Source organism: Pelecanus crispus, chromosome 1, assembly GCF_030463565.1.
Source record: "Pelecanus crispus isolate bPelCri1 chromosome 1, bPelCri1.pri, whole genome shotgun sequence".
Taxonomy (NCBI): Eukaryota; Metazoa; Chordata; class Aves; order Pelecaniformes; family Pelecanidae; genus Pelecanus; species Pelecanus crispus.
The window spans coordinates 152,444,290-152,466,987 of NC_134643.1; the positions used below are offsets into that span (position 1 = coordinate 152,444,290).

Genomic DNA, 22,698 nt, shown 5'->3' on the forward strand with positions numbered 1-22,698 from the left:
CCGGCGGCGCCTAAGGCTTTCCCTTCGGAAACCTCCTTTTTTGGCTGCCACCTCTGGGGCTGTCCCAAGCGCACCGGGGAGAAGCGGGGGGTCGGGAGGCGCCGCGCCGCGCCGCCCGGGCTAAGCGCCGAGGCGGGAAGCGGCGCGGCACACGGTTTCAGTCAGAAAGCGGAGCGTTTTGAAACGAGCCGGCCGGTGAAAAAACTCCCGCCGGCCGCCGCTCAGGGACGGCGGATGAAGGCCGGCGCAGAGCCGCGAACGCTTGAGTGGCGATTTTTCCTTCCTCCACCCAAGCCGCCGCCGCCGCCGCCCCCCCCCCTCCCCGCGCCTAACGCAAAGTCGAGCGCAGCCGGTACAATGCCCCCCGCGGCTCGGTCTCCCGGGGCGGGGGGCCCCTGCCGGCGGGTACCGGCTGCCCGCCGCGGGGAGCGGGGCGGCGGCTGCGCGCGGAAGCGCCGCTCGCCGTTTCCCGCCCGCCGCCGCCGCCGCCGCCGCCCCGCCGGCCCCGCGCCACGGCGGAGGGGCCCGGCGGCCGCCGCATCCCCCGCGGCCTGGGCCGGCCCGGGGCCCGGGCAGGCAGCGGGACGGGGCGAGGCCCGCGGGAGGAGGGCTCGGCTCGCCGCCTGCCCACGTCCCCTCCCCGGTCGGGGAGGAGGAGGAGAAAGCGAGCGAGGTCCCGGCAGAGCGGTTAGGAGAGGGTTTGAGAGAGCCCTCCTCCCAGCCCGCAGGGGAAGAGGAAAGGAGCGCCGTGGCGGGCGGCGGAGGATGATGATAACTTAGGGCCGTGCCTGGCGGTGGGAGCTGCCCGGGCGAGGGCGGCTGGGAGGGCGGCAGCGATGTCCCAGGGCACGGCAGGAGGAGAGGGAGCGCCCCAGGTGCTGCCGGAGGGGAAGGAGAGGCAGAGGAAGAGGAGGCGGAGGAAGAAGAAGGAGAGTAAGACGCGGCTGGTGCGCTCCAACTTGCTGCTACCTGAGGCCGAGGCGGAGAAGTCCAAGAGGACGGTCCTGGCCAGCAACCGCCTCAAGACCACCAAGTACACGGCCCTCTCCTTCCTGCCCAAGAACCTCTTCGAGCAGTTCCACCGCCTGGCCAACGTCTACTTCGTGTTCATCGCGCTCCTCAACTTCGTGCCGGCCGTCAATGCCTTCCAGCCGGAGCTGGCCTTGGCCCCCGTGCTCTTCATCTTGGCGGTCACTGCCATCAAGGACCTGTGGGAGGATTACAGCCGCTACCGCTCCGACAAGGAGATCAACCACATGGAGTGCCTGGTGTACAGCAGGTGAGGCGAGGCGGGCGCCGGGGACGGGGGGCGTGCGGTGGCAGCCGGCGGTGGGCCCGCGCCGGCCGCGGGGGCTTGGGCGAGCGGAGGTGTGGAAGCGGGGCAGCGAGCAGAACCGTTGTGGAGGGCTTTCGTTTCCACTCCAAGCACGAAGAGACTCCCAGTTGCCCCTGGAGCTGGTGTCTCCCATCTCTTTACTCAGAGCCATGGGAGTTCCTACAGTCCTGTACCTTCACGTGAAAGCGAATCTGCTCTGATTGATGGGGTCCCACGGTAAATCACTGATTTATGAGTAAGCAACATTTTTTATAGGTCTACACATACGCTCCGGGCTTGTTAGTGATTTATGCTTTAAAGGAAGGACAGTGCATAGCAAAGTGAATGTAAGCGTCACAAGCAGTGTTTGATTTGCAAGCCTTTATGCAAACACTTCCCAGTGTCGGCGGTCAGTTACACCAGTGTATAGTTTCAGGCATTAATTTGGTTTTAGCAATGTGAGACCTCACTCAACTAATCTACTAAATCTTCACTGAGCGAAGGAAGGATAGAGGCCTGAGGCTTCTGCCTTTGAGTTAGGTCTGTGAGGTTTCATGACATGCGAATTAGCGAGCCTGAGCTATGTTTGCTTTTCTGAAGAGTGAGGCAGTCTTTCCACTGAACATTTACTTTTAAGCGAGTGCTTTTTATTTATTGTCTCAAGTGTCATCATTCCCTGTGACTTCACTATTTCCCAAAGCTCATGGATGGAGCCTTAGGTCATTTAGCTCCTTCAGATTTTTTTTTAAATGGTCTGGTCTATACATTTAGACCGCAGCCTTGATCCGTAAATCAGACTGAAATGACTTTTGCACCAGCATTTATGTGCTCAGAATCTGGCTTTACAGATTTTTTCTTTTGCTTTTCTCTCTGCCAGATAGTCATCTCATAGTAGCTAAGGCTAAGGTTTTCTGGGGACTGAGAGAATAACATATTTTCCAAGAGAGCAGGTTTTAGCTCTCTCCCTGATGCTTCTAAGTCTAACAGCAACTAAACACGTGCCAAGAAGCTTACACTCTGATTCCACAGGCTGTCTGGGAGGGGTCCTCCGGGCTGACGTAACCACTGAGGCAGAGAGCAACTCTCCTATTGCAAGAAAGGCATGTAAAAAAAAAAAATGCTGAAAAGAACTCAGAATAGGCTGCGTTTTCAACATCAGCAGACTCAGCTTGTTATTTCACAAACTCATAGCACACAAGAAATCTCACCCTGGGATATTCCCCCACCAGTGGGTATGCATGCATGGGAACACAAGTAAAATGGCCTTATTTCTTTAAACGAAACAAAAAATAACCTAGCCAAATCACACACATAAGCATCATTAACCTAAGGTTGTGCCTAGCACCTTGCTTGCCTGTAGTTGTCCTTAACTCTGAACACTTCTGGTGTTGAGGGAGATGGGGTGGCAGGAGGGCTAGTAAGGGACTATTCTTGCAGTTAAGTAAAATATTGCTAATCAGGATGGTTCATCTAGCCTTTGCCAAACAAAATTAGTTTAGAAATAAGCTCTTGTGTCTCCTATGTTGAAAAGAAAGAAGTACCTGTTGCAGAAGCTGTTCAAAATATTAACGAATACCAGTACTGGAATATTAATTCTGGAATGTTTCTTCCCCCCTGCAAGTTTCCATATCCCTCTCTGCTGCTGCAAAAGTAGACATGACTATGAGAAAAGGTGTACCTTTGGGATTAATATCACTTGTGCTCTTTTGGGACTCCCAGCAAAGTGCATTGCCCTTTGTACTGCTTATGCTGTGCCAGAGGAAAAGTCAGAATTGTTCCTTTTACTGCAGAGTTTGGATTACTGTTGAGTGACACTTACACAAATTAATTTGGGAGCAGTTTGCCTTTGCCTTTGCATCAAAGGCGCGTGTCAGCCTAACCCCTCTGGGGCAGCGAACGTGGAAGCTTAGGAACTCTGTCACCTGTTGAGGCACAGCTTTCTGGCTGGGAGCAGAGCTGAACGATGATGCATCCTTACAGCCTTCTGCAGAAGCCTAGTCCCTGGTAGGAGCTCACCTATTTCTACCTACCAGCAGTCCCGAGGAAAAGATCCTCTCTCCCAGTTAAAAAAGAAAAATAAACCAGGAGGTTAAAATAATTTGTGTGTATGTTTTTAATCTGCCCCATCTTCTTCCTTTTTAGCCTTTTTTAAACTTCACCAAGTCACCTTTCTGAACATCCCCCAGCCCCAGTGAGCAAGACGGGACTAGAAACTTGCTATTTTTGGAGATAAAACTAAGATTCTCACTAACTCGAGTGACAGGGAACCAAGATTGAGAGATTTGTATCAAGGTCATGAAAGTTGCTGGGCTGAGTTCAGAAAAGCTGTTCGCTCAGAAAGATGTCATGCCAGGAGAAACGCAAGTGATTGGATGTGACTTTTACGTTGTTTCCTTAGACTCTTTGTTTCTGGAAAAATGTTGAAGTATAAATGTCATATAAGGAAATAATAAATGACAGCTTTTCTCCCCACATCCGTTTTACGCCGATCACTTTATCAGTTTTACCACCTTTTGACCAAACCAGACTCTCTCTCTCTCTCTCTCTCGCCCCCCCGCCCCCACCCCCACCCCCTCCACCCCACCCCACGCCACGCCACTTCCTTGCTGTGTCCTGGAGGCAGACTGTGATGCAAATGCTGTCCTCGATAGAGATGCTTCTGTACGTAGGGCAGGCTAATGAACATAGCTGCAGTCCCGTGCTCCCCTAGGGCTGCCAGAAAGCAGCGACTCTTCTCTTGCTGATCAGCATTTTGTAACTCTAAAAGAGGCCTTCTGCAAGACGGGATGTATCCGAGTGGCAGGGCAGTCCTCTGCACTGTGATGGGCTCCCTTTCCTGCCAGCCTCCCACACAGCTCCAAGAGAGCCACCTCAAACGTGGACGACAGCATTCAAACACAGACTACAGCAAATGACAGCAAATTATAACAGTCAGCAACTTGAGACAGGGACTTTTGCTTCACAGTAGCAGAGAAAAGCCCTCTATCTCACATTATATGCTGTTTAGTGACCAAGTAAAGATGCAAGTTGGATCCTTTGTGTTCTGTCATATATCCTCCACGTGCTGCTTTCCTGGCTGCTGAAGTACCTGTCCCCTGTTAGATACAAGCAGCAGTTAATGATGCAAGAGCTACAGGGGTAGGCAGAGCCTAGTGCTACTCAGGCCAGCTCATCAGGAGGAGGTTCAGCAGCATGCAAGCAGTGTCCACTGCGAGGTCCCCTGGAGCAGCCTACGCAGGCAGATCATGTCAGTAATCTGATGCGGGGGAAAATACTGTTCTCCTGCTATGCTGACTGCTTGACAGCTGGTGCGCAGACTAGGCCTTCTTCCTCCCGCCTGCCCAGTGGTGTGGACTCAGATGACCCATTCCCATACAGCCGCTGCTGAATCAATGACTCAGTGGCTCATAGTTGGCAACACTTATCAGACGATAGAGCAGCAAAGGATGATGCAACCTAAAGTAAAAAGCTGAAGAGAGATGCAGCTTCTTTTCGCAGAAAGAAGACAGCTCTCGGTTAGAAATTCTGGATGTTTTCGAGTGTCCCTCAAAAGATACTGCTTTCTAGAGTCAGATGGTGGAAAAGGAAAAGACCTGATTCCTTGAATATACTGAAAGAAGCTGTTGAGTTTGAATTGGCAGCATACGTGGAGGAATGAAACACACTGGAGAATTGCAGACTTGTGTTGTTCTGTGATGGAGTTTACAGATCTGCGTGTAAGAGTAGTCAGGGTCTTGATAGGTAAAGAGGGGAGGTTTCTTAGCAAAGAGAAGTTAATAGGGCCTCTCTCTGGAGGCCTTTAAGGGCACCTCTCCTGTTTGGCAATACAGAGGAAATTAGGCACTTACTTTAGGAGGACAGTTTGACAGGTCACCTAGAATTTAGATTCAGTGCAGGTGCTTAAGTTAGGAATGCTGGATCACAGCCAAAACTCTTTCTTAGTTGGTTTAAATGGAGGGAAGTTACAAAGGCATTAGAGCCCACCCTGCAGAAAATTGTTTTGTGTGCATAACCTTCGCAAACCTGGCATCATCTTAGTCTCCTCTCTTTGTTCCTCTTCCTCATATCCATCACCCAGAGATGGAGGTTGAAGGCCGGAGATTACAAATTTGTAATCTTAATGGTAAAGTCATGTTTGGCTAGTTACTTTTCTGCTTCATTATCTTGGACTTGGAGGATGAGAAGGTGGTTTTTAATTTGCAGTTACTGTCCTCCAGTGCTCACCAGCTCTGGCTGGAGTTGTGGATCACACATGTAAATGCTTGCTCCAAATAATTCCAGGATGCACACATTGCTGCCACTGTTAAATATTTGATAGAACTGAATTTGTCACTGGAGCGGAAGTGTTAAAACTCTTCTAAGCAGGGGCTTTGTTTTTGGTGTACTGTTACAAAGTATGGTATACATATACATGGTATGTAAATAGATGATGAATAGTGATAACTGCAATCACAACAAATAATGGCACTGGTCCAGCAGGGAAATACATTTTGTTACTGACTCAGTGCTGTGTTGGTGAAATAATCTCTGCTAACATTTTTCTAGGAGCCTTATGTTCAAAACCAAAGGGCTTTGCTTTTTAAATCTACTCTCTAACTCTTGCTGTGTCCATTGAAGAGTATTGCAAAAGAGTGTAATGGTCTCTGCATACTGATCAGAGAGTGATAACTACTTCTTCTGTCAACCTGTGACTTAGAAAATCCATGACAAATTGGAATTTATGACCGGGTATTTGTCTCCCCTGAGGTGTGGAAAATGTTTAATGGGGCACTCAGGCACCTATCAAAGCATGCTCTTTTATGTTAAATGTTAATTTCTTTCTGCAAAACTCAAGGGGAGGAAAGAAGAGAGTTTGATGTGGGCAATGTGTTTCAGACAATTTCCAAAATATGCTCCTTTCGTCCTCCCCTCTGTCAACCCACCAGTGAAAGCAATTCCAGCCTTGGACAAAAAAGATACAGCAGTGTTACCAAATCCTCACAATGGCACAGCAGATCCCACTCATGGCCTCTAAAATAGTGACATGATGACTTGCCCTGCAACCACTTCACTTCTTAGGTGCTTTATTTTGCTGGCAACACCAGTCTCTGGGGAGTTGGGTTGTGATTATCTCCCACTACTATGTGAGTAGAGGAGAGCAGCTTCTTGTCCCAAAACGTACTGGCAGGGTAAGACATTTCTTACCAGAAGAAATAAGCTTGTCTCATCCCTTCCAGAACACAAATGTCACTAGATGTGATTCAAAAGGAAACTACCTGGGATTACTCAGTTTCCTCTGTGAGTGAGCTTGGTGCACAGAAAGCTGAAAGCAGAAAGTAGCGGTCTGAATCTGTTGGTAAAGTCAGTGTTCCCTCCTTGAGTTTCAGAGACATGTGGCTCTGTTCATGTTACTGTGTCTTTGTCCTTCACTTCAGTCTGGGCCAGGCTGACTGGGAGATGTAGTAGAGGCTCTCCTGTTAGGCTGATAGGGAGCGATTTCATTCAGTAGTAGAGTTTATCCTAGTAGCAAGGGATGTCTGGGCTAATCTTCTGAGATGTAGCCAGCTGTAATGCACTGGCGAACCATCTGTCTGTCCAACTATATGTATGCAGTTTATTTGCTATTCAGTGTAGGGCAAATTATCTAAGTGCCTGAGCTTCACTACTGGAAAAGAAAAATGCTTGCCTCATTACTAACCTCTTTCGTTTGTATAGGATGTCATGAGAGCAGTGGTAGGCTGTTTCACATGCCTCTGGCTAACTGCTAAAGAAAATACTGTTAATCTCCACTGAAAGACGTAGCAATGTCCCCAAATTAATTTTTGCAGATACGTGCTGCACTCTGGAGAGACGCTACAGCTTGTGTTGAGCAGACCACAGCCCAGAAGTATAGGTGGCTCCCTTGTGCGCAGATCTACTTGCTCTGATGTGTTGGTATTGAGACCATGATTATTGCTAGAGGTGGCCGAAAGAAGAGTAACAGCTCTACTTGATTCTGTCAGAGTACATTTCCAAAGAAACTATGCAAGAGGAAAGAATAGCATGTATTGTTCAACTCTGCCTGATACTGTGATTCCAGATTCCACCTTCTATGTGTCATCTAGTCAGCAGAACTGAAAACCTTGACAACCATCGTATAGATCAATGTTTTATGGAACTGCTCATTAGCTAGCATAGCATAAGTTAGCCGGGGCATTCCTCCCGCTAGCAGACCAGTCCTCCAGAAGTACTTACTAGAGTAGCGCTCTCAAGCTCTGTCTGGGAGGCCTTAATTTTACTATGGGAGTGTTGGAGTACTCCAGGGAATGAAGAAGACTTAAATGGCTTCATAGGGCTTTCCCTCCTTCTTCTGACTAATGTTGGCTGATAAGGAAGATGAAAATAGAAAAAGAAGGAGGCTCCCTGCCACTGGGCAGGACTTGCTCAGATGCTTCGTCCAGGCTTACACAACCTTTTTGGATGGACAGGCTGCCTACCTTGATGCAGCAGCAGGAGAAGTCCAAGTGCCAAATTGCCCCTAGCCGTGTAATCCAGCATGCTCCCCATTTGCAGGGTAGTTGCTCTGCCCAAGAGCAGTCTAAGAGATGCCTCTCCTCTCCCCCTGCAACAGTAGGCCTTTTGGGTATGTGGACCTTTTGTGTATATACACAGTAAGGGCAATGCAGCTGGCAAGCCAAATGCACAGCTTCAGGGTTATGCCCAATTTGCAGGATTTACGCTGTGCAGGCTTGGTTTTAGCAACCACATTTACTGAGAGCAATTAAGTTCATGAAAAGCAGAAGAATTTGTTTCACTTCACATAGTTGGGGAGGCGAAGCAGTTTCCATGGCTTACCTTCAGCCTCAGTGTTTTCACGTGGTAGCTGGCACTAATGCAACTATGTTAGTGGCTGGTCATGTTTGTACCCAGAAGAGATCTGCACCAGAAACACGATCCAAACCCTGCTGCTACCCTGCAGCAATACACTCTGCCTGACCTTGTCTCACCAGGACGTGGAAGCAAGACAGTGGGAGTCTCCACGCACTGGGCCAGGGAGAGCGCATTTCAGTGAATGGCATAATCACAAAGTGTGGAGCTGACTCCATGCTAAAAGCCAGGACACTGACCTCTTACTGATAACTGCGCATAGGTATGGGCAGCAGCTTCCTCTGATATATGTCAAGCACAAAAGTTGACCCACATCCAAAATGCAGCCACAACACAAATGTATGAAAGGTGCTAGCTTATAGCTTTTCCTAGGTAGGTGCTTGTGGTGGTGTGGAGGGGGAAGGAGGTGCAGAGGGCATAACAGTGTCATCCTGTTCCAGGAGCTTGAGTGGCCGTAATATTGAGCTCAGCTGAGGAAACGTACATATGCAAATATATCTTTGATTCTGAAAGATTTGGTACAGCAAGCCTTAGATGTAGTTTGAGGAAGATGACCTGCATGTTTCTGAATGAGTTGGTTTAATCTTTACTGCATGTCCAGGAAGTGGGAACGAGGGGAGTTCAAACTAAGAGCTTTCAGTGTGTGCAAGATGTAAGCTGAGAACAACTTTCTCTCTTTTACTGTTTCTAGGATACAGCTACACAGCCCATCCATAGAAAGCTGCTAGCTACCCAGCTAATAGGGTGTTCTGTCCTGTGAACTGCTGAGGATATCTAACCCTTATGAGCTGGCAAACTACCACCTAGTTCTTTGCTCCAACAGGAGCAATGTTTTATTCTGTTTTGAGAGTGTTGCGGGTGAAGGTCTCTGCTGTGGTCAGCCTACATGCTTAAGGCCATATTGTATGGTCAAAGGACAGTCCTGAACTGGCATGGCATGCATTTTCAGGGGCAAGGTATGCATTTTAGGGGTGGGAAACATCTGCCATCTCCTCTGCTATTTTATTACAATTTTATTCTTGTCTGGTCACAATTTCTCTAGAGTGACCAAGTAGGCCAGTCTCTCCAGAGACCAACATTTGCATTGTGCCCAGTCATTTCATAAACCCAGACTCTGCTGGAGATTTGTTATAATAGGCATGGAGATCACTTGTTTTGTTTTTATGTTCTGGTTGCCTGGAAATACTGACCTATTTCAAGGAAGAGTTTAAATGTTTGACTGACAACTGCACTCTGGTTCTTATGTATCTGTGCTGCTATTACATTAACACTGAGGGTGTGAACACTATTGCAGAATATTTGGTATTTCTGTGGTTTTGATGGAGGTTTTAGTTTTGACCTTTTGGAGAGAAAGTCCATTACGAAGTGACAGCATTTGTAACCATAGCTCTCTACCTTTGTATGTTATCTTATGCTGGCTAGGCTTTTTCTAGGTTGGACAGCCATATACCTATATGCTTGCCCCTTGTCTGTTCACCTTCCTGCCTTCCAGTAACAACCTGAATATGCCTGTTTTGGCAATGTTAGCTGATTTTGTTTGTTCACTAACAAGTTGTTGGGCAAGTTGTTGTGAAATCTCCCAAAACACTGAGGCCAATGCAGGAAGTGCTGAACAGCAGTCACCTAAATAAAACTGTGGGCATGTTCAGAATCTCTCAAAATCCAGACATGGAGTAAGATGCCTTAGAAGAGATGCCAGTGGACAAATTTTAGCAGGCAGATTTAGCAGCCAAACCCTGGAAGATGCAGGAAGTTCAGTAAGTACATTAGAAAGAAGTAATCTGTTTGGGGCAAAAGTAGATTATAAGAAATCAAATCTAATCCACGTAAGTCTGATCTTGCAGTTGTAGTGCATTATTTTTGTGTGGGCCCACACTTATATTTGGGGGTTCAGATGCCTTCTATATTTTCTTTTTCTCCCTTTAGAATTCCCATGTTCTCACGGTCAGCTTCCCCTTGCTATACTTCCCTCTTTTATGTACACCTACAAAGCTGTGAAGCAAAAGCTTGATCTTATACAGTTTACCAGAATAAAGACATATATTGTTTTTATCTGCACACTTGAGAGCATTTTGATCTTCGTTCCTTCACTATCATATGTTCATATTTTATCAGAGATGCTTGGATAGCAGTGCCTGTCTCCTGATAGGCTGATTTGCATCTTAACTCTTCTGTGTATGCCATCAGTTGTCTTCCCTGTAAACAGTAGCAAGCTCCTGATTGTAGCTGGCTGGCAGGAAACCCTCTCAAGTGCTAATTAGGTTCTGTCTGACCTGACAAGGGTATTTCCTGAAGGAGTTTGTCAGGTTCTTTCTGGGACATGAGGTGAGATTTATTTCACATTTCTTTTAGCTAAAAGGTATGTGTCCAGTCTGACCAAGTCATCTACACTTGTGCCACAATCAGTGGAGAGCACTGAACAGTTTGGGGGGAAAGGGGAAATCCTTCCAGTTTATTTGAGACACTTACCTTAGGTTAGTTTGAATTAGGGGGTCCTTACCTTTCTCCAGTGATGATACAGGTGAAGCTGAACTAGATGACTTGCTTATACAGCTAAGTTCAGGTAAGATGAATCCTATTAGTAAACTCAGAAGGGATAGATTTTAATTCCTGTTAATGCTCCATATGATTTTTGGACTGTAGAAGAGTAGGCTGTCCTGATGAATATATTTAATGATTTATTTAAGAACTACACTTTGGAATCACAGATGCAAGTATGTTCACCTGTCAGGTGAAGGGGATAACCCAGTATCCACTGTTTCATATCCTGCCACATTCTGCCTTCAGCATTAGCCATTAGCATGCTGTTCACGCTTGTGAAATGTATTTATATAATTTATCTCAGTGCTGAGGAACAATGTAAGAGATGAGTTGTTATCAATAAATAATTTTCCTCTTTGAATAACTGATTACATTTGCATTTCTGTGGAGTTTTTCAGGCTGCCCATATAATGTGAGGAATTTGGTATTTTGGGATGTTATTTGCTCTTTAACCTCAGATGCAGCTTTTGGGGAGGAGTGTTGAAACGTAAGGTAGGAGGTTCCTAATTCTGCTTTCTTGTGTTTGGGTGTATCTAAATATTAGGTCAGCTAAAACCACTTTGCAAATTGTGTCTTTTAAAATGCAGAGGGCAGCTGTGTGTTTTGACATAATCATGGCTGTTACAAGAGTGAAAGTGGAGCTTCACTGTCAGGTGTCTCACAAATATCACATATGGCTGTTGGGATTATGTTTTATGTCCAGTAGGATCAGATGTTAAAACCTGCAAGGGATATTGCTAGGTGATCAGGGATCAAATCAGAGGGATCAGTGGTCAAATTGCTCTGCTCATTTTGAGTATCACTGATTTACCCTTGGTTGCCAATTTCTATGCTGGAATTTTAGTGCCTGTCCATATGGGAGCATAGGCACATGCAGGTATACCATGTAGCCATGTAAGAGGTGCAGCACCAGAAGATGTCATGCCACTGTTTGCTATCTTGTAAGTCCTAAGCTGTGTTCATCTGATTGCAGCATTTGACGCTCTGCTCTTCCTGATTGTTCAGGCTTAAATGTACTGTCTCCTATCGGGTTTTTCTTACATGTCTCTCATTTATTCTCAGTGCAGTTCCCTGTGTCTGTCTGCTTTTTGTGACAGGATCATGGTTGTGTGTGGGAGCTCCTATTTCTGTCAGATCCTGTGGGAGCTTTCCAAAATGCAAGTTCAGCAGAAAAGCTGCACCACAGCTAAGCCACCCATCAGTCTACTGGTGCTGATGTTTAATCTGCCGCACCCATTTTCCAGGAGTCCAACTTAAGTCCATAACAGCCTTTGTCATGGACTGAACAATCCATGATACCCCTCAGTTTGAGGAATACCACAGTGGACTCTACTTTTTAAGTCCTACCGTGTTATTGACTTATTAGCAATGAAATAGCTTTTCTTTCTGGAGTGGGACATCTGCCAGTTCATGCCAGAAAAATGTGTGTAAGACCTGTAAGACCTATCCGCCAAAGAATATTGCAGCATAGGATCCCCAGCCTGACAGTGTATCGCTGTACGTATTGCTAACAAAGCCAGCATTGAAATGTAGTCTAGGATGAAAAGTCAATGACCAGTGGATTTTATATATTTGCCTAGTGTTTGGTTGTTGATGTGTTTTCTATTTTGGGTTTTTTTTGTGTTTGGTTTTTCTTCCAGTTAATAAGCCAGGTAGAAATTATCAGTTATTACCTCAGTTTCAAAACTGTTAAAGAATCATTACCAATCTCACTAAAGATAAAACTCTTGAGAAAGCTTAAGTCCAAAACATTTATTCTTTTTTCAGACAGAAGTACCGAAGAAGAATCTAGCAAGGCAGAAATAGTGTCTTTTAAGCACATACAGTGTCTCTACCTTTTAAAGCCTTCGTTCAGCATTTTAGTGTAAGATTTCTCTAAAATTCCCCATGGTTATTCTAAACTCAATCCTCCTTGGAATTCAGGGAGCAGAAGAGAAGGAGGAGAGTTCCTGAGTTTATTTTCAATGGCATTTGGTTTGGCTTGGAGGATTTTTCTACTGCTAATTTGGTCCTTGCATATTAATTCATGTTCTTCCTCTGCTGCTCCTAAATTGGAAACTTTCCATTTTACATCTGGCAATCTTGTCCTCAGTTGTTTAACCTTTATGCTTCATCACTAGAAATAGCTATTTTGTGCAGTGAATCCAGCCTCTTGGTCATAATAACGTTCTCTTCAGCAATTTCTAGAAAGGTTTTAGGGGTTTTTTGTTTTGTTTTTTAACCACTATCCACATTTACAGAAAACATGCCTGTGTTGATGGTGCTGCACCCTACCAAAAAGTTTTAAGCAAGAAAAATACAATACTTGTTCTGCACTCTTTGTCACTGGAAGAAAGTTTAGAAACACAGCCACATCTACAGAAGTGGTTAAGACCAATGGTGCATTGCCCCAGCTAGTCAAGGAGTATTCAAACTACATGCAAACCTGATGGCTGATCATTTGGGAGCGGAGTTCTTACTTTTCCAGTTACTGAATATACATCCAGATGTCCAGCACTTCTGTGGGAGGTCTCCTCATCCATGTCTAACTCTTTTCTGACCTGCTTTTGTAACTCATTAGTTACAGTTAGATTCCACAGCGGAGATCATATACAATATGAAAATATCGTCTGCAAAGGAAGGGTCTCCAGTGTTCCCTGTAATTTTTATTACTGTGCTACACATCTGTACATATTTAGTGGGAGTGCTAAGGTGGTATGCAGTACACAGTGGGAAACTGTGAGAATTTAGAAAGCTTAGTCTGTTCATCTTTTAGCCCAAGTATAACTCAAGTAAGAAGCAAAGCCCAGAAAAAGAGACTTTTTTGTTTTTTAAGTGGGACTTCCTACGCAGTTGGTTACATGAATGCCAGTCCTTAAAACTCTCAGCTGTAAAAAGTGTGTTTATACAGCACACATTCAGCATGAAGCAGGGTTGTCCCAACTGGTGTATCTAAATACCTTCAGAGCACCATGCAGAGGTGCTTGCTGCTCTGGAAGCAATATGGGCCATTACTGCTGTGCTATTTCGTAGCAGGGCTTGTCAGCTCAAACGCCGCCAAATTCACATGATGAACAGTTTTCTGTTTGTGGATGGGGCACAGCTGGTGGGAGTTTGGGACCCTGCACCCTGCTCTAATTTACTGTCCTTAGACTGAAAAAAGCCAGTAAGAATGTTCACTAAATGCAGATGCAAATTGCATGACTACCCTTAATTTTGGGGTGTTATGTCAGTTTAACTGTGACCAAATGGATCCTAACTGTGATTCCCATTACTGGCAGTTAATGCAGCAGTGTTTCCTGAGTAACTCTGGGTGAGGAAGTGTACTGGGCTTGTGTGGGAAGGTTTTGAGGAGGGGGGAGCTACAGGGGTGGCTTTTGTGAGAAGCTGCGAGAAGCTTCCCCTGTGTCCGATAGAGACAACGCCAGCCGGCTCCAACACAGACCCACTGCTGGCCAAGGCCGAGCCCATCAGCGACAGTGGTAGCACCTCTGTGGTAATGTATTTAAGAAGGGGGGAAAAAAAACAACCAGGGACACAAACTGCAGCTGGAGTGAGGAGTGAGAATCTGTGAGAGGAACAACCCTGCAGACACCCAGGTCAGTGAAGGAGGAGGGGGAGGAGGTGCTGCAGGCACCGGAGCAGAGATTCCCCTGCAGCCCGTGGTAAAGACCATGGTGAGGCAGGCTGTGCCCCTGCAGCCCAGGGAGGTCCACGGTGGAGCAGATATCCACCTGCAGCCCGGGGAGGACCCCACGCCAGAGCATGTGGATGTGCCCAAAGGAGGCTGTGACACCTGTGGAGAGAGAGGAGCCCACCCTGGAGCAGGTTTGCTGGCAGGACTTGTGACCCTGTGGGGGACCCACGCTGGAGCAGTCTGCTTCTGAAGGACTGTACCCCATGGAAGGGACCCACGCTGGAGCAGTTTGTAAAGAACTGCAGCCCGTGAGAAGGACCCCCATTGGAGAAGTTCGTGGAGAACTGTCTCCCCTGGGAGGGACCCCACGCTAGAGCCGGGGAAGAGTGTGAGGAGCCCTCCCCTGAGGAGGAAGGAGCAGCAGAGACAACGTGTGATGAACTGACCACAACCCCCATTCCCCATCCCCCTGCGCCACAGGGGAGGAGGAGGCAGAGAAAACTGGGAGTGAAGTTGAGCCCAGGAAGAAGGGAGGGGTGGGCGGAAGGCATTTTAAGATTTGGTTTTGCTTCTCATTACCCTGTTCAGTTTTGACTGGCAATAAATTAAACTGATTTTCCCCAAGTTGAGTCTGTTTTGCCCATGATGGTAATTGCTGAGTGATTTCCCTGTCCTTATCTTGACCCATGAGCTTTTCGTTCTATTTTCTCTCCCCTGTCCAGTTGAGAAGGCGAGTGATAGAGCGGCTCTGGTGGGAACTTGGCATCCAGCCAGAGTCAACCCACCACATGGAGTAAATTGTAAAAAATAGAACCCTGTCAAAACACCTGGGTTTTTTTGAGACACGTGTATAATAGGTGTGATCTACCACATCAGCACAGATCAAATTACCAGAAGACTCATGAGTCAGGGTTGAAAGGCAAATTAAACAAGCTGGATTTAGGTTTAAGATACTCAAGTGAAGCAGACGTAAACAAGTGCTATTGCAAGTTGTTATCCTTCTACCGTATTTCTGCCATCTGAATCCATTTTTACTGAGAACTTAAGTGAAAAAGCTGCTTTTTAATTCTTAGGAAGGGAGCACAACATTCTTAGGAGTTTCCAAAGCATCAAAAAAGTAACCTGTCGGTGCCACAGCAGCGTAGGCAGTTCATGTTCCAGAGTAATGTTTACCCTGCTTGAAGTCAGCAGCAGAACTCTCTTTGAGCCATGAGTTTTCCCCTGGCTTTCTAAAATAAGACCCTTTTTGCAAGTCAGACCTTCCTTTGGTCAATCTGACGCCCTCCATATGATGTATGGGATCACCTCCCATGGCCTTAAAATACACTGGCTTTCATACTTCATGTCTGTCTGCATCTGTCCCTGTTGTAAGGGCAATCCCTGGTGATTTGTGTAGGGAACTCAATGGGACATTTATGCTGCCCAGCAAGGAGGTCTGTGTTGGCGCTGTGGCAGGCTGGTGTGTCGGTTTGGGCAGAGCCCAAAGCAACTTTGCTCAGATTAGTGTCTCCAAGCTGCTCAGGAAGGCTTGTTAGCTAGTCTGCGTGAGGCACGTAATGCGTCGTTACAGTCATACTGCTTTGAGTGGAAAGCTGGCTGTACAGCAATTGGTTCAAATGTCTCCAACTTGAGTTTCAAGATTATGTTGCACCTCGGAGGACTCTGTGAGCCTGGTTTACATATGCGTTCTAATCAAGAAGAAATATTGAGGTTAAAATGTTTACAGCTGTAGATAGCACCATCAAATGTTCAGTCCTTGGACTGGGAAAGTATTAAAAAGATGATTGGGAGCTTAGTAAGTCTTAAAATGTTTACAAGCGGAGCCATAGCCGTTTCTCCGTAAGGAAGTAGAGGGCATTTTAAACATCAGTTAGTTTGCTTTGCCACAGGATGGGTACAAGGAGAAAATGACCAGAGTGACAGTTTTGCTGTCTTGTCAAGAGAAGATGTGACTTCACACTTAGCAAGTTAGCAGTTTGTACGCCAGGACAGCTGTCTATTTTGCATAACTGTGCTGTATACCAAGAAACCTCTGAATAATAGACAGTGAACAGCCACCAAATGGGTAACCATTACAAAAGCAGAGGTAGGTCTTTTTCTGCAGGCTTCCCAAGAGTCTAGAAACTGATGGCCAAAATAACCACAGTGTTTTCATGGTACTGAAAGCAGGCAATGCACAATAGCCAAGAACATGGAAGTCCAGTCTTTCCTTTGTGACCTGAGATTATGCTCTGGCCAGCTCAAACCTTTGGTTCTGATCTTATGTTTCCAGGGGAGGTGCTTTACTTCTGAAGTTGTGCTTTGAACTCTCATAGTACAGAGAAGGCTGATAGTTGACAAAGAGATCAGCCTGCAAGGGTAGTACACGTGGTCCTTAATTCAGCCTGCTAGGGGAGGGAAGAACAGAGCCAGACTTCATGGATCAGTAGCACTGGCTCTGTCTTCTGTTTCAAGTCATTAAAAGAACACTTCAGAGGTTTTTTAAAAGGCATTTTCTTAAATGCTCTCTAATACCCATAATAATTTTAGATGCTGGCAAGTAAATATTTTTCTTCTACCAGCATGGTTTGGGTTTTTTTCCCACTTGGCAAGCACTGGTATTTGGGGGTATTGTGTTTTGTTTTGGTTATTCTTCTGCAATATTTAGGATTAAATGGAAATTAGCTTTGCTACCAACACCTTGCAGATATACATGCACAAAATACTTGAACTTGCCAAAACAAGTTATTTTTTGCATCAGCATTCTTGAGTTTATTTCCTGCTTACATGTTTTCTAAGAGGAGTGCTTCTTACCAGCTGCTGTGGACAAAACATTGTGTCTGCAAGATCAATGAACTGATGGCTTTTTAGTTAGTACTGCAGAGGTCAGCTATGGGAGAGACAACTGGAGAAAAATAGGCAAAATTTGATTATTAGAAGGCCACTTAAGATAAGACCAATGTTAAGATAAATTAAAAAATAGGGCAAAAGACGAATGTGGTTCTGACCTCTAATGCCAGAAAAATGAACTTAGTGCTTATAACTGGGCCTTGAAATGAACCCTGGGAGGAGACTGGGGCTCTGCGATGGTTTTGATTTACATTCAGCCTTGATTTCTTTTTTGATGGACAGTTTTCTATGTCATGACAGACTAGTTTTACTTCACAAGCGCATGAACTCTCCCTGCAACAAGATGAGAACATCACTGGTAAGAGAAAGTCAGCAGTCCCAAGGCAAGCTATATCCTCCCCAAGTCAGGGCTTTAAGGACATCGGTGAATGAAGATGTGCTTTCCGTATCCTTCCTCTTCATCCAGAGCGCTGTTCAATATCCCATTGTTGGGGTATCCCAACTCTATACTAGAGTCGTGTTCCCTCCTACCCCCTTTTTTCTTTTCTTGTTTGGTCTAGTGTCTTGTTGAAATGTTGAAAGGCCTTCACGCATTTTGGGAAAGAGGACAGCATTGAATCTTAAACACACACGCAGGGAGTCAGCAGATCTTCACCAGGGTCTTCAATGGGATCTTGAGCAAGTTCTGTAACCCTTTCTGTGGGTCAAAGTCACAGTCTACAAAAGGGGAACATCATGATTTTTCTCACAGGGTTTTGGGGGTTTGAACTGGGATTTTTAAAAAAGGTCTTTACTGTGATTTTCTTCACTTTAAAACTGAATGGGAGTTCAATGTCTTGGTTTTCTCATTTCAGGGATTTTCAAAGCAGCTGTCTCATGTGGAAAAGCTTGGGGTTTTATTTTTTTCCTTGGATTTTTGGGTTATTAGTGATCTGATTTCAAAATCTCTTTAAATGGAGTAACAAATAAGTTATGGAAAAACTACAGACTCAATTATAAAGAAATCTGTATCGACCATCTGTAAGGAACTGATTAGTCCCCACAGTACTGTGGTAAATGGATTATAATTTCTCTACTTCTCCCATGACTCTCAGAGAAACTCTGAAATAAAAAAGATTTTAAAGGGGCATTGTCAGGCACCCCAGAAAAAAGTTGGGTATTTAGTTAAGACAAAGCACAACGTCTGGAGGTGCCACATGCAGAAATAACCACTTTCAGAAAATGCCTCTTTACTGAAAAAATGTTACTGCACAGTAATAGTTGTTAGCTGGTAGAGGTGGAAGAATTTAGAAAGAAAGGAACAACACAGAACAAAAAAGTTTATACAGTAACAAATTATGGGCAGAAAGACAGAATATTCCAAGTTCTCTATCATGTTCCTTAGCTACAAATAATCCTGTGAAATATTTGTTCCAAAGGTCAAACAGAAAAAAAGACTTCAAAGCAAAAAAGGGTAATACTGAAACTGTCTTTAGCAGGTTTATTCTGAAAATATTTCAGAAGGTGAGAAACTTTTCTCATGTCTCATAGGTTTTTTTACTGTAGGTAATGAGGAGTTCTGCAAACACCTAGACATTAGGATCACTTATGTCATCAGACTAAAAATGGGGTGTGTGTTTTTGGAAAACTTGTTTGAAGGATGTGCTAATAAGCTAATTAAGCCAAATTCTGTGTTCACTTACCTTCCCTAAGACTGGACTATGCAACAGTTTTAAACTCAAAGATTTAGATTGCACATTAAGAAGAAATTTTTTTATGATGAGGGTGGTGAGACACTGGAACAGGTTGCCCAGAGTTGTGGGTGCCCCATCATTGCAAGTGTTCAAGGTCAGGCTGGATGGGTCTTTGAGCAACCTGATCTAGTGAAAGATGCCCCTGCCCATGGCAGGGTGGGGGTGGACTAGGTGGTCTTCGAATGTCCCTTCCAGCCTAAACCATTCTGTGATTCTGTGATTCTATGCAGCAGAATAAAGGACTTCCACATGAGTATCTGATCAGAGGGAAAGATGGGATTCCCAGAAGGGGTGAGAGTAAGGCATTTATCACCTTCTGTATCCACCAGCCAAACTTCCTTTAAACTGCTGAAGTTGCTTGGTGTTCTCTGAAACCATCTAGAGCAGCGTGAGATTTGTCTTGCTTGGCTTCAGCTCTTTGGATATTAGGCATTCAGTCCCACCAAACTCTTAGACCTCCTCACTAGCCTAGGCAGAAAGATGGGCATCTCCAGAGAGCTGTTTGTCCCATCCATCTTCTGCTGCGAAGAATCACCCGCCAGAAGTGCCCTCACCCGCCTTGCCATCTGCTGTGGAGACATCTAGGCAAATAGGGCAGATGAGATCCCTCACATCTGGACAGCTGAAATAAGGTGAAATGAAAACATTGTCTCACCAGGAGGGTGGATGTGGATGTGCGTAAAGGTGGTCTTAACAGGAAAGTATTTTACCTTTGTACTGATGATAAGAAAATTGAATCATACTAACAGACCCGTCACCTGCTTGTTTGACTTTGTTGTAAATATCAAACTTTGTTGCGAATTTTAGCCTAAATGTTACTGAGTTTTAAGCCTAATTACTGCTATTCTATTCCTTTATACAAGCCAGGGATGTGTTCTCTCAGAAGGAGCTCTTCTCATCGTGCTGTGTGTATCACTAAGCTGCTCATCAGCACCAAATCCCGTGCTCCATTATAGGCCCAATTTTGTCAAAACTCCTGTAATTTTTTTAGTGCATCTCCTGTTTTTCTAACAGTTGTCATGCTTCATTTCTCACCGGAGAGACTTTGCTTTTCCTGTCAAGTGTGACAGGAGCTAGCAAACCCAGCAGCAAGCCAGAAGTCCAGACCCAGGCCGTCCCCAGCCCTGTGCCAGCATGGTGCCAAGGGAGCCCTCTAACACCAACCTCGTGTTGCCCGTGGATGGAGCCTTTCTGCCTGTGTACCTTTGCCACCACTCTCACCCAAGACACACAGACTTTCAAAAACTGTGGACATATCTGAGTCCACTCAGATCTACTGCCAGAAGGAAGATGTTAGGTTAACCCTTTATGGTATCCTTTTAAAAAATGACTTGGGAGACTTTACGTTTCCTGAATAGTACTCAGGTTTTCTTACATAAACTGGGATACCAAAATGCTATTTATAGTCATCCATAATTAAGAAGTTGAAATTTATGAATAGTCAGTGCTAAAGTCTTTCTGGCAAAGATGTTGATGATGCTACAGGAAGCATTCCCCTATCCGATATATAGGCATTTTAAATGCTTTTCCATTTTCAGTAGCATTGACATCTCTGCAGAATGGTATCTTCCATAAAATGGGAAGATGTCTGAAAATGTTATGTAATTCTAAGAGTCTGCCCATTGCCCATGCTGTCTTCTGTACCTCTATAATAATCTTGTAAACATTAGGCGATTTTGAACAATACAAATGTTCTGCTTTATGTAGAAGGGAAAGAGAGATTGCTAAAGAGCTGACAGAGATATATTGTTTTGTGAAGAAACACAGAAATGGAAAATTTACATCCAGTGTGATTTTCTCTAGGTTCTTTTGGTCGTAGTGGGACATCTTTTTGCCTCTTTCCAAGCCTTCAGTTTTCTCCTTCTGTTTTGTTCTTCATGGGGCAGGGGGGAGGGGGAGAAAGGAGGGCAAGTTTATAAATAAGATGGGAAAAGAAGGAGCAGTTGTATTTTTCAGAATGGAATATGCATGTTATTAACCAACCCAGAAAAATGAGCCATATGTACAAGATTTAAACTTTAAAAATGAAGGACATCTTTCCTACCAGGCCTATAGAAGAGCTTTGGACTACAGCAGTTCAGGTATAGGAATGAATGCTGGGACTCAGCAGTGTTGGAGCCTGTTCCCTTCCCCAGCTCTGACAGTCTGCCTGTGTACTCTTGGACATTTTCTCCTGAAATGCACCCAGCAGTAGTTTTCCACCTGCATCTACAAATTCCAGGAGATGCGGGAGGCATTACGCGTAGGTTCTGTGAAAAGTAAAAACAAGCTTATTGTCAGTAGGCTTAAAATGCTGGATTTGTACTTCAGTAGAAAAATGCTTGCACGTAAAAAATACAACAAACTTCAAAAACCTCTGCTATCACTTATGCAAAGTGAAATGGTAAATTTTCCGATGTCTAGTATTTGTGACTGAAGCTTGCTTCAAACTGCAAAGACTACGAGAGAGTCTGCTTGTTTGAACCTTTCCAGTTCAGCTCTTTTGATCCGTCCCAGCTGAGTTGTTGCCTGAGCACCTTTTTGTGCAATTTTGGAACATCAGAAATATAACAAGTGGACAAAATCTAATTTAGTGCACTCTACTGAAAAAAAAGATGTACTCAATCACTCTGTTACCACACTTACTGCTGTCACCCCATTGTTTATTTCCAGACCATTTGATAATGAACAAAAGAGGTTTTTGGTGTTTCTTCAGGGTGAGAAGCCGTAAGTTTATTCTATAAATACAACCTGAGCAGACTTGTAGGAAGGGCTGAGGTGCATGTTTTCTTTAACGAGGGCTGTGCAGCATGCCTCAAATAGAGAGATCCTTACTCAGCAGGTAAGGATGATGAGGAAAGCCTCTTTCCTCCAAAGAGTACTTAATTGCTTTCAATTGCTTTCTCTTGGGGGGAAAAAAAAGACACCAAACAAATGAACAGAAAATGGAAGTGTTCCAACTATCTGTAAAAGTTTTGTTTTCACACTGTGCTTCATTCTCATTACAGCTTTTGAGGAATAACAGTGATAGTCAGACATGCCTCAGATGGGAAGTGATTAGGGTGTGAATTGCTGTAGAAAAGCACTATTTCCAGTAATAACACCACAGGTGTTTTGAAAGAAAGCTGCTCTAACCTTTCAGATTGCAGAGGCATCCCAGTAATTCTGCGAATCACAATCTACAAATGCCTAATTTAACTATTGCATTCCTAATTAAGAGGGGGAAAAGGGTGTGAGGAAACTGAATTTTGAAAGACATTCTTCTACAAAGTAGCAGCTTCCTATTTCTGATCTATCACTAGAAGAAAGAAGGCCATCCACATGTAGTTTCAGGACCTCCATGCCTGGGCTTGATGTTCCTAGCATTGATGGCCACTCCAGGTACAAAAACTTATGCTTTGATCAAAGCCTAAAAAAATTTACAGGCATTGCACCATGGAAAATAGATTACAGTTAGTGATACCAAAATAACTGTTGTTTGATAATTATGCTGTCTTCATGGCACAGGTTGCAATTTCTTTAAAAGATTTCTGCATCAAGTTGCTGTTCCATGCACAAAGCCTTGTCTTACAGATTTCATCTGAATGCAAATTCACCACATCCCTTTTGAAATCGTCCTGATGCTACAATGAAAAATTTGCACATCATTTTCCATCTGAACTTTGTTTAGATTTAGTTCTTAGCCAGTAAATCTTGTTCTTTCCTTGCCTGCTCACCTCTCAGAAAGCCTTGCCCCGAGTAGCTGTTAACAAATTTTGATCAGATCACTTCTCATCATTCTCTTTCTTAATTAATTAAATTGACTCATGGTATAGAAACCCAATATTATCCTTGTCATT

General features: G+C 44.8%; 1 protein-coding gene across 1 annotated transcript in view; it reads left to right on the forward strand.

The window, feature by feature from the left end:
- Positions 1 to 836: 836 nt before the first annotated feature.
- ATP10A (ATPase phospholipid transporting 10A (putative)) overlaps positions 837 to 22,698 on the forward strand; it is a 119,958-nt gene continuing 98,096 nt past the window's right edge. Inside the window, exon 1 of the mRNA XM_075727802.1 lies at positions 837 to 1,279. Coding sequence (XP_075583917.1) covers positions 837 to 1,279 — 443 coding nt within the window. The remainder of the gene's footprint in view (positions 1,280 to 22,698) is intronic.